The sequence below is a fragment of the Zonotrichia albicollis genome, chromosome 18, assembly GCF_047830755.1.
Source record: "Zonotrichia albicollis isolate bZonAlb1 chromosome 18, bZonAlb1.hap1, whole genome shotgun sequence".
Taxonomy (NCBI): Eukaryota; Metazoa; Chordata; class Aves; order Passeriformes; family Passerellidae; genus Zonotrichia; species Zonotrichia albicollis.
The window spans coordinates 2,752,921-2,767,903 of record NC_133836.1 but is presented as its reverse complement, the minus strand read 5'-3'; the positions used below and the strand labels follow the sequence as shown (position 1 = coordinate 2,767,903).

General features: G+C 48.2%; 2 protein-coding genes across 15 annotated transcripts in view; one reads left to right on the top strand and one right to left on the bottom strand.

Moving 5' to 3' along the window:
• The window catches only part of KDM2B (lysine demethylase 2B), a 110,600-nt gene extending 108,083 nt beyond the window's left edge, over positions 1–2,517 (top strand). For all 13 annotated transcript variants that reach the window (XM_074554693.1, XM_074554692.1, XM_074554691.1 and 10 more), the window contains one exon: positions 200–2,517. In XM_074554693.1, the coding sequence (XP_074410794.1) occupies positions 200–381 (182 nt within the window). In that variant the 3' untranslated portion in view covers positions 382–2,517. The remainder of the gene's footprint in view (positions 1–199) is intronic.
• RNF34 (ring finger protein 34) lies at positions 1,193–14,251 on the bottom strand. Of its 2 annotated transcripts, none has more exons than XM_074554706.1 (6): positions 14,187–14,251; positions 6,944–7,162; positions 5,258–5,641; positions 4,881–4,934; positions 4,454–4,655; positions 1,193–3,401 (listed from the first exon to the last, which is right to left on the bottom strand). In XM_074554706.1, exons 1-6 carry the CDS (start codon positions 14,196–14,198, stop codon positions 3,214–3,216), a joined length of 1,059 nt encoding a protein of 352 aa, XP_074410807.1. In that variant the 5' UTR covers positions 14,199–14,251; the 3' UTR covers positions 1,193–3,213. The 2 variants fall into 2 exon arrangements, with proteins under 2 accessions (XP_074410807.1, XP_074410808.1); XM_074554707.1 differs by lacking the exon at positions 14,187–14,251 and adding an exon at positions 10,473–10,619.
• Between the last annotated feature and the right edge of the window lie 732 nt (positions 14,252–14,983).

Here is a 14,983-nt window from a genome sequence, read left to right as displayed (position 1 = left end):
GGCAGCAGCTGCTGCCTCCCTGTGCTGCCAGGAGCTGCTGTATCCACACTCATCCTCCCGGGGATTTTCTGCACATCTGGGCTGCCTGGCGTGATCCCTTGGGTTACACAACAGCTGGGGGATGGGGATGGAGCTGGTGGGGATTGCTCGTGCTGCAGGAAAAAATCAGTGCTGAATTGCTGCCCTCTGCTCTCCCCAGACTGCAATAAGGTCACTGACCAGTGCCTGTCTTACTTCAAACGTTGTGGGAACATCTGCCAGATCGACCTGAGGTACTGCAAGCAGGTGACGAAGGAGGGCTGTGAGCAGTTCATAGCAGAGATGTCCGTGAGCGTCCAGTTCGGGCAGGTGGAAGAAAAACTTCTGCAAAAACTGAGTTAGTTAAAGGACTCGTGTAAATACTGGGGCGGGGGGGAAGGGACTAAGAACACGTAGGGATTTTATTTTCAGTTGGGAACTTGGAATATCAGAAAATGCCGCGATTGGATTTTACAACTCTTGTTGAGGAGAGAACAACGTGAAACTACCCATGTTAAGAATTTCAACTTGTGCCACTAATTCAGTCCACCTGGGATGACCTGCACTGGCTCTTATGCAAATTCATAAGGCGACTGTTACCGATGATAATTGTTCACACCTGGAAGAAGACTGAGCTCCAAGAAATACTGTTATTTAAAGTACCACAGCATGTGCTTGGTAGTGTAAATTTGATTTCTGCTTTTCATTTCTTAAAACAAGAAAAAAAAAAGTTGGTGTCATTTAAGTGGACCACGCACTGCATTTCTGCCTTCTTAACACGTTTTGTTTTGTTACATCTTACATTATGCAGAACTATTTTTGTACAAAAATTGTTTAAAAATTATTTATGCAATGTTTGAATGCATTACCAGTGTTTCGGTTTTGATTGCCAATTTTTATCTTTACTTATGGTAGGCGAGAACTTAACCTATACTTCGTAGGCAGTATCTATCTCCAAACGTGCCCAGGTCAGGAAAAGTAGGTTCATACTTTCAACTTAAAGCATGTTTTAATGGAAGTTTATATCCTGCTTTGTATACTTCAGAAGTGACATAAGCATGTTGTGGAAATAAGGTGTAAATTATAGTTGAAGTAAAACACTTTTATCTGTATAGAAATCACCTTTTTCTCAAAATTTTAAAAAAATTCCAATTTCAGCTTTTGCACATAGGAGGGTTTCACTCTGTAGCATGAGCTCTTGTACTCAATATAAAATTAATTTATACAGTGAGTCCAGCAGTAGAATAAATGGTCAAACGTAGTCTCTCTTTCTTTGAAGTGTGAGTTGAGTTCTCATTTAAGGTTTATAACATGGTTATTTCCTGATTGTAAAATTCTGCATTCATAAGTGCCATTGTTGTACGGTGTTGTTTTCGTAGACCTTCCTGATGCAGTTTTACCTTTGTTGAATTTGTATAAACAATTGTACAAAAACAGGCGCTGGCTCTGTGCATTTCTGTGGGGGCAGGGGGGGCTGCAGGGGGCTCCGAGGGTTTTCCAGGGCATTGTTACATCCAGGGATGTAACAGGGATGTAGCCCTGACAGCCTGAGACCACGAACACTGGAGCTGAGGAACCCCAGCACTGCCAGGGCTGCGTAAGAAAAGAGACAGAGGCTGAGAGAGCCCATCACCCATCTTTATTGAGTCCGAGTGCTAATGAGCAGCATGGAAATAACACTGAGGGCATGTCTGTCTTCATTAGCCTCCCCTCTGGACAGACTCCAGGAATTAAGTACCTTTAAAAAGTTACTTCTAAAAAATAAAGCCATTGAGAGGTTTGCTCCCTTCTGAAAAATACCCAGTAGAGCTTGGAGCTGTGTTTTGTGTGAGGAGGAGCTGCTTTCTCTCTTCCAAACCAGCTTAAGGATTCACAAAAATAAGAGCAGCTGCCAGTGCAGCACAGGTCCAGTTCTCAGGTCCTGCACCCTCAGCCAGCACAGCCTTGGCTCTGGAACTTTGCTGCCACATGGGAAATCAAAGAAGAAACTGTACATTTAACCAACTCTGCTTAAAGAGTAACTGGACACACACGGTCCTTCCTCACCTCTTTTTTACAGTGAGTTCCACCAATCCCAGTTGTGGCCATGCTTGGTCCAAGGCTCCTCCTCTTGCTGCTCCCTCCCCCAGGTCACTGCTCACAGCCATCCCACAGCTCCTGCTCTGAGAGGAGCTGGGCCCCAGCTCATGGCACAAAGCTCAGCCTGACCCCGGGCCCAGGGCTGGCAGCAATACTGGGATGCTGGTTTGGGTGACTTGGCTTTGGGTGAAAGTCCATGAACAGAGAATTGAAACAAAAGCTGACCCTGCTCCTGCCTCCCCTCCCCAGTTAAGGTCAGGAACGCTGTACATTCCACGGTAGCAGCACAGAGCTGGCGCCCCTGGGCAGGATTCACAGTAACATCAGGCTGTCGGCACATGGAGTACAATCATCACAGGTTCATAGTTACAACAGGCATGAGCGGATTAAGGACCACGCTAACATGGTTTACCAGAGTAACCTTTCTTACAAAAATAGTTTATTCCTAAACTAAAAACCACTCAGTTACTGGTTTTTGGAGGCCACCAGGCAGAGCCCAGCGCGGCCCCTGAGCCCTGCAGAGTGACGGAGTGCTTTGTACACTGACAGAGAACAGCCAAGACAGCACACGTGTCATGACAGACATTCAGAGGGAGCAATCAGCACAAAGCAAGATTGCTTAAGGGCTTCAGTGCGGGAACAGTTCATGGCAGTGCTTCCTAAGCTGTGTCCGAGCCAGCGGGCAGCCGGGCCCTCGAACAGATACATTCTATCGTTAGGGAAAAGCTGAATAATCAACTGATATATTCATTGCTTCTAATGCACTAGACAACACCACAGGCTAACAGGCTCAAGCAGAGGTGTTTGCTGACCACTTGCCGAGTGCTGAATGCATAAGGACAGGTGAGATTCTTCAGAAGAGAGCAAGAACTGCTGTAAACAGTTTGACTCCAACAATCTGTGGGGCTGTAAGGTCAGTGGGGCAGCACCTGGGCCTGCCCAGCCCTGCGCTGCAGGAGCTGCTTGGAAAACCTTTCACCAACTTCTACATGAGGATGTTGAAAAGGCCGAGTTTAACCAACACGAGAAAGCTGCAGCGCCCAGGGCGCAGCGCTCAGCCCTGCCCACAGGAGCCCTGCCCACAGGAGCCCTGCCCGGGGCACGGGGAGGGCTGCGTTAGGATTTGAAGACGTGCACGGCCCGCACGACGTACTGCCGGCAGATGGGGCACTCGCTCATCCTCTTGCCGCACTTGGTGCAGGTGACCATGTGGCCGCACTCCAGCAGCACGCAGTCGATCACGGCGTCCATGCAGATCCGGCACAGGCTGTCGTCGTCCTCGTTCAGCTGCATCCTCTCCCCCTCTGCAAACAACACAGAGGGAGGTCACGGCTCTGGGCCCTGCACAGCCAGGGCAGCTCCAGCCCAGCCATGCTCCGTCCCCTCACATCAACTTTTTTAACCCCCAGTATGAATTAATTTGTTTTCCTTCACAAAGAAGCAAAGAAATCAGAACTAGAAAGCCCCTCAAGTGAACATCCAATATTTGGCTTCATTCTTTAAACTCAAGAAACTGTTCTCAATTCAGAATGTAATGACTGCACAATAATGTGCTGGATTAAAATTCAGAGCATGTTGCTTTTCTGTGTCAGAGCTCACTGCCTGGCAGAACACTTTCCTCAGAAGATTAAACACAACAATAATAAAGCACACTAAGAAGCAGAAGCCTTAAGTAGGCCATAAAGGTGGCAGAAGTGAATAAAACCTGTCAAGTTTCATTGCATGTAGTCACCATCCCCATCAACAACTGAACATTCCATCAGATCATGGCAAAAAAAATAAACCTTAAGTTTACAGGTTTTTTCCCAAGTTTTGTGTGAGCAAGAATTGGTCTGAGGACAAATTACACAAGTGAAAGACTCCAACTGCTGCGTGGAACAGAGGGCAGAGCAGCAGCCACAGAACCACCTTATGAAAATGTGGACTGAGAGCAAAGCCCTTGGACTTTTGTCACTGTAGATTTTAATTCTGCAGTACCAGACCTGACCTGACCTGCACAGCTACAGAGCAGCTCTGGCTAAAGCCCTGTGAAACCCAGCAAAGCACAGGGAGGTGCCAAGTTCCAGTTCTCTGAGGAACCAGTTCTCAGTTGAGCAATTTCAGCCGCACTGTGAAAGCTGAGCTCTCCAAGCTTTGGAGGAAAGTCTCAAAAACCAGCACAATCCTGGAAAGCTTTGTTTAATCACTACAGCCCTGCTCAGCTACTCTCTAGGGGCACCCTGCATTGTTAAAACACATTTTCCAGGAGTTCCAGCAGAGCAGACAGAGGTCAGAACCAAGTTCTTCCACTGGCAGAACCAAACCAGAAACCACAAACTCAGCAGTCCTAAGAAAGAAGACATAAAGATAAACCTACGTGTCTTGTGGTTCTCCTCATTCTCTCTGTACAGTCTGCTCACTTTTTCCACAAGCTCCCATTTTTCACAGCATCCTGAGTAGTTGACAAAGTTGCAGGCGAGGATTTCCTTCAGCTGCCGCACGCTCATCCCTTCGATGTCCTCCAGGCTGGAGATGTCAGACAGGGAGGCCCTGGCTCTCTTCCTGCCCAGCCCCGGGGTCTGAAACACAGCACGAGTGAGGCTTTAACTGCCCTGGCTACTTCTGAGCACCCGAAGCTGCAGCAGCTCGGCTAAAGCTCCGTTCTTTCTGAAGCCAGCGTGTGCAGACATTCACTGCTAGACACAGCAAACTCTGGAACAACCAGAGCGTGAGGCCGAATGTTGGCAGAGATAAAAACACTTTATGGTGTCACATGCCAAAAATCCATTCTTTGGATATCTCACCTGCTCTTCTGCACTTTCTTCTTCTTCATTATTTACAGATGTTTCAGTTTGTCCCTGTGTACAAAATGAAACTCATCAGGATAAAAACCAATGTTATTCCCTTATAAAACACTTTCCTTCCTTCCAAGGTGATCTCAGGTGACAATGAAATGACATTTTGAAGTTCCAGCTGCTACTAATCATTCCAGGTTTAAGTCACTTCTGACATGAACCAGGAACCTTTGCTAATTATCTCCAGCTTTCAGATGCAGGGTACAAAAGGCATTTTTCCTGTCCCTCCAAACTGTACCAATTGGTGGTTTATTTTCAATGGACACATAACTATTAAAGACAATATCTAAACTAAAGCAAAGCATGAACCACGTTAAGCACTGTACCCGTGCCGGTGCTGCACTCCCCGTGCTGCCCCTCCTGCTGGGCAGCTCTCCTGGGCTGGCCACGGAGCCGGAGAAGGGGTGGCTGAAGAAGGCCGAGCTCTGGGAGCGCGCCGAGCGCAGGCTGCCAGCGTCCATGTCCTGCTCTGTCCCCAGCCCGTGGTGGCACAGCACCAGCTCCACCAGGTCCTCCTTCTCCCTGCAGGTGTCCGTGGGGATGTTCCTGAGGAGCAGGTACTGCCGCAGATCCTTCACTTTCAGTCTCATCAGCTGAGGCCGCTGGAAGGCCGTTTCTTGCAGCAGGTGACAGGTGGAACATCTCCTGAGATTCTCTTGTAGGACTGAACAAACTGAGCAAAAATCCTTTTTGCAGTCACAGCACACGTGCTGAGGGGAAAGGAGGGAACCATTCAGCTCTGGCTCACAGGAAACAAACCCAGGCCCTGCTCTCTCCTTCTCCAGGCTACAGAATTTCCTATCAGCTCTTCCACTGGCAGTTGTGACAGACAGAACTTTAAAGATTTAAACACAGACAACTGCCCTGTCAGTTCTGCAAGTGTTCCAAGGGAGTCCCTCGCTCTTCTGGCAGTACTGAAGCTGATTTGAGGTTTTAGTGAGGTTTTACTTGAGTAATAAAGTACTCAAGTTGTAGTTTAGACAACAAACAAAACGAAAACTAATTTTATGGTCTGTTAAAGTACTTCTGAATATACTGTCACTGCTCCTTTCGTGTGTGTAAAACACCAGGAAAACCCCAAACTTTAGAGAACCTCCTGCTTCCTCAAGTGATTGCAAGAAGTCAAAGTCACCTCACATGTGATGAATCACATGGGAGGGAAACACTCCCAAAGCCCAGATGTCACTTCTGAAGAGAGCTCTGTTCAAAGGACTCACAATACACAAAAGGTGGAATAGGCACGGCTGTCAGATTCCAGCTGCTGTGAGCAAACCCAAACTCCTCAAGGTTTTCAGGATTACAAATTAATATTGGCTTCAGAAACCTCCCCACACAACACTTCATTCAATGAAGCCTTGCCATGTGAACAGGACACATAAAGGGAAAACAACACAAACTGAGGGCAGAGGCTTCATCTGAAAGAGCTGCAGAGGATTCGGTCACTGAGGGGGCAAAATAGCAATCCTGGACAGCTGTGATACACAGAAATAATAAAATAATCCCAGTTTTATTTATCTGCATTAACCCACCAACCTGCCTCCCAAAGAAGGAAGAGGCTGCTGGAGCACAACAGCCTTGAGCAGAACTAAAGCTGGTCAGGAAACACCCAGAACTGCATGAGAACTTCCAGAAAAACTCTAATACTGTACTGTGAGTTTTTAACTTTTCATCACCCAGTTTGTTCACTCCAGTACTCAAGCACTGTTTGGAGCCACCTTCAAAACTTAATTTGCTTTTTGTTCAAGATTCTGAAGGTAACACATTTATCTTACAAATCAGAGCCCATTAATTTCCAGGCCAGCCCAGATCCAACGTGTTGCTGACTAATGAACATCAGACTTACTAACTCCTAATCCTGGTTGACAATAGTTTTTTGTGATCTCAGAATAAGGCATTCCTCCCTCCCTGAGGCCTGTATGTGCCCCAGGTTTCTGAGAAAAACACTCATCTCCCAGTATGCCACAGATGAGTTCAGAAGTGTAAAAATCCAGTGCAATAGGAAACATACTCACTTTTTTCCTGAAAACTGAGAAGGAAAGTCCACAGGCCTTGCAGACGATGTTGGTGCTGGCTGCAGCAGGAGCTGGATAAGCTGAGAAGCCCGTGCTTGGTGTGAACCTGAAGGGACCAGCACCTCCCCCAAAGCCAGCCTGCTGGCCACGCACTGCCCCCGTGCCCATGACTTCATTCAGCAGCCCGCAGCAGGAAGCCCACATGGAAGTAGCTCCCGCCTGCAAACAGCACAGAGCAGCACAGAGGGTCAGGATGTGGAGCCCCATCAGATGGGAGCTGCTGTGAGGAGCTGCTTCACTCATCTGTCACCACCCCAGAGCACGGGGTGCCAATCCCGGAGCCAGGGATCCCAGCACGGTCAGGGTGGGCCAGAGCAGCTCCACAACAGCTGAAATCCAGAGTGGGACAGGTTTGCCCTGGCAGGACAGGGAGCTCACAGGGGGACAGGTTTGTCTGTGCAGCACAGGGAGCTCACACTGGACAGGTTTGCCCTGGCAGCACAGGGAGCTCACAGGGGGACAGGTTTGTCTGTGCAGCACAGGGAGCTCACAGGGGGACAGGTTTGCCCTGGCAGGACAGGGAGCTCACAGGGGGACAGGTTTGTCTGTGCAGCACAGGGAGCTCACACTGGACAGGTTTGTCTGTGCAGGACAGGGAGCTCACACTGGGACAGGTTTGTCTGTGCAGGACAGGGAGCTCACACTGGGACAGGTTTGCCCTGGCAGGACAGGGAGCTCACACTGGACAGGTTTGTCTGTGCAGCACAGGGAGCTCACACTGGGACAGGTTTGTCTGTGCAGGATAAATAGCTCACACTGGGACAGGTTTGTCTGTGCAGGATAAATAGCTCACACTGGGACAGGTTTGCCCTGGCAGCACAGGGAGCTCACACTCACACTCCCCTGCTGGAGAATCCCCACAGACAGAGGCAGCATTTGAGCAGTGATGCAACAGCAGAGCAAGAAGAAGTGGCTGACAGCCCATGGCAGGTGAGGGGACAGGCACAAACAGCAGAAAACTTCTCATGATTAATGCACAAGTGTCCCTGCAGGATCTGCTCCAGAGCTCACCCAGCTCTGCGTGACTCACAACAAAACTCTCTCTCAAATAACATTCCTGTCTTGCAAACTTGAAGATAATTACAGTCTGGTTTCACTGACAAGGAAACATTTTTCAAGATCTCCCTGAACCTCGTTTTGTTGCCTTACTGAATGTCTAACAAAAGTTAAAATAAATCTAACTAAACTTATTTTCTACTGATTGTATTTCAGTTTTGAGTCACATAAAACAGTGGAAATTCTGAACACGTAAACAAAGTGCTGCTTTTTATCCCTGGAAGCCCGAGGCACTTGATTCCCTATCAAAAGCTCATATTCTACTAAAAGGTGGAATTTGGACTCCAAGCTGGGCAGGTCACAAGTTTAATCACTGTCAGGTGGCTCCCTGAGACCTGCTGGAAAAAACACGAGGGGCAAACAGAATCACTGAAAGGAAACTGAGGGGTACAACTTCCTTTATATACAATTATTTTTTCATACTTTTTTCTTTAACAGCTGTTCTCCTTTTCAAATAATTGCTTTTGAGACTTTTAAATCTTGCTGTAAAACCCCAACCAACCAGAACACACACGCTTCAGCTCTGTAACGTGGTGCTTTAATTCCCGGTGTAATTTCTAGATGACATTTCTAGATTCCTACACTAATTTCGAGGTGAAGTTGCCCATTTGCCCTGAACTGAACACAATCCTCTCACAATTGTGGGAACTTCACGCCAGAACAATGGGGATGGGCCAGAATGTCTCCTTTCCAACCACAGAGCACAGAAGGTAAGAACAGGAGCTTCAGTTACAACACCAAATATACATTCTAATGAAATGTTAAACCCACTCATCACTGTGGGTATTTCAAGAGTAGAACTCACACTGGTGCAGGAAGAGCCCTCGGTGCCCTGGGCACCCCAAGAGAGCTCCCCAGCCCTTCCCTGACTCCAGGGAGCTCAAAATGCTCACCCCAGCCCCAAAGCAAAGCTTCTTTTATACTTCTCCATTATAAGCACTGTGGAAATGCATTAATATTAATTTTCCCTGGACAAAAACTAATTATCCTGGTTTATTAGGCAAGAGGAATTAACTTTCCAGAAATACTTCCTGAAAACCAATGACAGTCCAGCAGAGCTCTGAGTTTAAAACTTGGAACTTCTGAAAAATACCTCCTCTCATCTTAGGGGAAAGCTGTAACACAATCATTCCTCTCACTCATCACCTCTTCTTCAAAACTGAGGAGCTAATTAGTATCTAAAACATTTTAAAGCAGCCACATATAAATAACAGAAAAATAAAATAATGAACCAAACGGATCTGTCAAAATTCAACTTCCATTTTCCACAACTCCCGGGGTCACAGCAGCAGCAGCAGGACACACAATGACCAAAAGGACATGAGACATCTGATCCCACAACCCTGGCCTGAGTTTCACACCTGCTTCTTGGTCTTATTTCATTCCAGAGCCTGTAACAACTGTTCAGACATCACTGTCAGCACCAAACATATACATTTTTAGGAACTTTTTGTTACTCGTTTTGGACACACTGAAGTTGTTGATATCAAACAGAAAATCTCTTTATCTTGCTGCCAACCACCCACTCAAGGTGAAAGGCAGGGCTACGTGGGCATACATTTTCTCCTTAACCCACGTCACCTGTGGATTCCTTCTGCGCCCTCAGGTCATTAACTGATAATTGAATTACGGTGTCTAGACTCTCCATATTGCTCTGCAGAAGAAATGGCACCGTGCTGAAAAGCACCAACACAACACACAAATTAAACACGCTAAAACAAATAATCCCTCCCTTGAGAATTGATCAAAACATTCCCAATTTCTGCACCAAAACCTTCAGTCTCCACTTCATGGACAAGCTGCCATCGGTATCGTCCCTCCCCATACCTTATGTGCATCTCAAAGGAGCAAAATCCTGCGTTCAACTTCTCTGCTGCGTTTTCAGTTTTAAGGGTGTTGTTACCTGGCAGGGATTCACCTGCTGCTCCTGACACACCTGTACAACCCGGGTGTGCTACCCAAGCCGCAGAACAACACGAGAGCGATGGGAGGGATTTATTTGTAATCATTTAAACTGAAACTTCCTCTGTGCATCCACCTTTGGACGAAGCAAAGCTTTTCCGGGACGGCTCAAGAGCCCCGGGCGGGACGCGGCGCCTCAGGGAGGGACCGGGGCTACGGGAGCCGCCGCTGAGCCCCTCACGGGCCCGGCCCGGCCCTGCCCGGCCGCTGACTCAGCGCGGGCCCCTCGGCTCGGCCTCAGCCCGGGCTCCCCTCACAGCGCGCCGGGACGGCGGCCGCGGCCTGAGGCGAGCCGGGAGGGGCGGCCCGGCCCGGACATCCCGCCGGGCTCCCGGCCCCGTTACCCTCCCCGTTTCGCCCCCTCCTCCTTTCTCCCTCCCTTGCTGGCCAAGGCAGAGGCGCTGTCCCAGCCGGCCGCGCCCCTCACCTTCACGGCCCCCCCCCGCCTCACCTTCATGGCCGCTCCCGCCGCTCCAGCACCGCGTCACCCCCGCCCCGCAACGACCCCGCCGGGCCGCCGCTCGGAGGGCGGGCCCTGCCGCCGCGCCGCACGCCATTGGCTACCGCGCAGCCACGCCGCGCGCCTATTGGCTGCTGCGCCCCGACGGCGAGCGGGAGCGACCAATGGGAGCAGAGGACACGGCGGGGCCGAGGGGGCGCGGAAATGCCCCGAGCGGGGCCGGGACACGCGGGGGCACCGAGGGTGGCACCGATGGGAGCCGAGGGTGGCAGCGGTGGGAGCCGAGGCTGTGGGAGCTGTGTGCAGCACAGGACACTGAGAGGGGATCTCATCCATCCATGCCAGCTCCTCCAAGCGCTGCCAGGAGGACGGTGCCAGGCTCTTTCTGGTGGTGCCCAGTGACAGCATGAAGAGCAATGGCCATAAATGAAAACAAGAAGTTCCAGCTCAGCATGAGGAAGAGCTGCTCTCCATGCAGGGTGCAGAGCACTGGAGCTGCCCAGGGAGGCCGTGGATTGTCCCTCTGTGGAGCCTCCAGTGCCACCCCTGCCATGGCAGGGACACCTCCCACTGCCCCAGGCGGCTCCAGGCCCTGTCCTGGCCTGGGCACTGCCAGGGATCCGTGCCCAGGGATCCCTGGGCACCCTGTGCCCACCTATGAGTAAAGAATTTCCCCCTAACACCAAACCCAAATCCACACTCTATCAGTTCTATTCTACCAAACCCCTTAGTGAAAATATGTATTATTTTAAAATATTTATTATTTTTATTATTATCAATAAAATAGTTAATTATATATTAAATATTGATAATGTTTATATAATAGAAATATTTTTATATAGCATATATTATATATATATAATGTAAATATATCTTTTATATATAAAATAATATAAATAAAAATATAATATATCATATATCATGTATCATATAATATATAATATATAATATATGATATATAATATATAATATATAATATATGATATATAATATATAATATATAATATAGTAAGAATTATAAAAATATTTAATTCAAAAAATATTTATTATTTTAAAATCCACTTCCAGCGAGCTCCTAGATGCCACTATTATTTTCTCTAGGCTGTGAGTAGAATATATAAATATATAAAATAATAATCACAGATTGCAAGAACTGAAAGCTTTTAACCAGATCACATTAAAAGAAAACCCAGCAGTGCAGACCTGAGCAAGGCTTCAGGAGAGTTTATGTAAGAGCACCCAGGGCCAAGAACCAGGCAGGGCTTTGCCAAAAAGAGGAACAGACAAAAGTGCTGAAAATAAACACAGAGCACAAATCAAATCTACCCCTACAAAGGGTTGGATGCAATCTGCTAATTTCTGCAGGAAGGATCTATTTTTGGAGGAAATGAGATACAAGAAGTGGGTAAAAATGAGAAAAAATGGTGTGTAATTGTCATGTGAATGCACAGTCCTGGCAGCCTCAGGAGTAAGAGCAGATCCTGCACACAGCCCAACTTCTGGATTTGCCCTGACACCATATTTTAATTCAAAATCAGGTCAACGTTTTTCAGAAATGCTTCTGCTCCTTGACAAGCTTTAGATATGCTCTGAACTTGTACACATGACTTAACAAAAAATGTCATTTTTCCCCAATAATAGCTTGCCATTTTTGTCAAAGTGACAGAAAAAATAGAAAAGCCTTGTGAATACAACACTGGAGCTTGCAATGGCACATTCCTCACATTTCTCATGCAAGGGACTGCTTCAAGACACCTTAAAAATATCAGTACAGCTTGGTTTGTAAGAAGTTCTGTGACATCTAAACTCTGACAACTCAGTGTCACCCTTGCAGTACCAGTTATACACAGATTTTTGTTAATAATATCACATTAAACATGAGAACTCCCCATGCAGTCACTGCAATGGGGTAAAAGCTGCCCCAAACCAAGCAAAACCCAACATTTTCCCATTTTCTCTGTTAAGGATGTGCTAACAAGAAATCCTCCCAAACACAGATGTTCCAGGGAGCACCGTGGGCCTGACAGAGCTGAGATCTGGTGACAGTGCTGGCAGCTGCACTTGCCACTCCTGCCTTCCCTTGGGCAGATCTGGATGAATCATGTCCCCAGCATGTGACTGGAGATGACTTTTCCTGCAGCATGCAGGACTGAAACCACGCTGAGGCTTTGGAAGGAGGCTCTGAACTGTGCCAGCTCCTCCGTGGGTGAAAAGCAGCATTTCAAGAGGTTCTATTAATAAAAGCCTTGCCCTCACTGAGCCTCCAGGACTGTGCCAAAGCAGCATTAAAAGATTTAAATCTATTACTGAGAGATGTCCCATTTCCTTCTGCCACCAAATAACAAGTGACAACGAGCTCTGTAATCCCCCAAGGTTTTACACAGCAGCAGAGCCAGAGGGAGGGAAGGATTCTTCCCAGGAATATTCATTTGGTTTTAATTTAACAATCTGCAACATTTAATTGTAAAGTTAAAAAAGGACAAATTTAATCGCTGGGCTTTATCTGGGGATTCCAGGTTGGATATTAATGGCTGTGGGAAGGATCAGGGAATCACAGAATTGGAGTGGTTTGGGTTGGAAGGGACTCTAAAGATCATTTATTTCCAATCCCCTGCCACGGGCAGGGACACCTTCCCCTATCCCAGACTGCTCCAAGCTCTGGCCTTGGACACCTCCAGGGATCCAGGGGCAGCCCCAGCTGCTCTGGGCACCCTGTGCCAGGGCCTCCCTCCCTCACAGGGGGGAATTTCTTCCCAAAATCCCATCCAGCCCTGCCCTCTGCCAGTGGGAGCCATTCCCTGTGTCCTGTCACTCCAGGCCCTTGTCTGTCTCTCTCCATCTCTCTTGTTGCCCCTTCAGGCATTGGGACCCCAAAATTTCTCTTTTCCAGGCTGCAGGACCCCAGTTCTCTCAGCCTTTCCTCACAGGATGCTCCATCCCTCAGCTCATCCTGCTGCTCCCTCGCTGCTGGCACAGCCTATTTCAGGTGAGACAAAAGATGACTTTCTCAGCTGGGTTACCTAATCCTGGATTTAATGCAACCAAAGTCAGCTCTCATGCTGGGTTTCAGGCGTGAGAGCTGATTTAAATATCCTTTAAAAGCGCATTCTAAATGTTCTCTCTGCCCCACGCATTGTCAGCAGAGCTCACACTCTGGCTCCAGAGCATTGCACAGAACATCAGAACCAGATGTTTGTCATTTCCTCTTGCACAGCCCAGCCTTTATCTGATCCCCTCCCCTCCCTGCCCTGCCCTGCCACGCCAGCAGCTCCGCGTTTCCGCCCAGGCCACCGGGCTTTGCTTTCAGGAAATGTCAGCACATTGACCTTTAAAAGATAATAGCTGCTGTCACTGCTGGGAGGTGTGCTCAGACACAGCTCAATGAGTTCATTGAGGGCGAGGAAATGATCATTAATTATGCCAGAAGCAGCAAGCTACAATGTTAAGTTTCTTAGATGCAAATGTATCCTAGGAAATTACCCCCCGCTTGATTTGCCTCCTCCTCCTCCTCTCACCACCCCCAGGCATGAATCAGGAGCAGAGCGATGGAAACCCCCAGGGACATGCAGATGTATAATAATATTGAGTTTTGTTTTGCTCTCACTTACAAAAATGAGAACTATTATAATAATTGGAGTATTTTCTTTGGGAATATGATGCCTTAATGAAGTACTCTAACAAGTTATTGAGAAAATAAAAACTTACATGTGGAAACATCTTTATGGCATCACAATTAACGTGCAGGAAATCCAGAGGGGAGTGAATTCACTTTGTGGTGTTCTCTGTAACATGGAAATGCTCGTGTCAGAGACAGAGAAAATGTATTGGATAGGTGGGTTCATCTAAATTTTACTGTATAAAAGATGTAACTTTTTACCCCTGGGCTCTTGACTTGTGGAAACCTCCACCTTGCGGCCTGTGCAGAATTAAACACCATCTCCTTTTAAAACAGACTCTCTTTAGAGAGCTCCCAAAATCAGTAACCCCACCAAGCCACTGCCCATAGTCACCTGTACCTCACCTGGTACAGCTCTGTTAGTCACAGGCTAATTAAAGTTAGAAAAGACTTCCAAGACCATCAAGTCCATCCTGTGGCCAATCACCAAACCCCACTGCAAAAAGCTGTGCCTACTTGGTTGTTGGACACTTCCAGCCATGATGACTCCACCGCTTCCCTGGTCAGCCCCTTCCAATGCGTCACCACTCTTTCAGTGAAGAGATTTTTCCTGGTGTCAGCCCTGCCCCTGCCCTGGCCCAGCCTGGGGCCGTTCCCTCTGCTCCTGTCCCTGTTCCCTGGAGCACAGCCCGATCCCCAGGCTGTTCCCTCCTGTCAGGAGCTGTGCAGAGCCCCCTGAGCCTCCTCTGCTCCAGGCTGAGCCCCCTCACAGCTCCCTCAGCCCCTCCAGGGGCTCCAGGCCCTTCCCAGCTCCATTCCCTGCCCTGGACCCGCTCCAGCCCCTCAGAGTCCTGCTCGGCGTGAGGGGCCCAGAACTGACCCCGGG

Coding starts and splice junctions, on each gene's coding strand:
- RNF34 (XM_074554706.1), bottom strand. Junction 4,656..4,880: donor AAGAAAGTGCAGAAGAGCAG/GTGAGATATCCA, acceptor GCTGTGTTTCAG/ACCCCGGGGCTGGGCAGGAA. Junction 3,402..4,453: donor TGAGGAGAACCACAAGACAC/GTAGGTTTATCT, acceptor TGTTGTTTGCAG/AGGGGGAGAGGATGCAGCTG.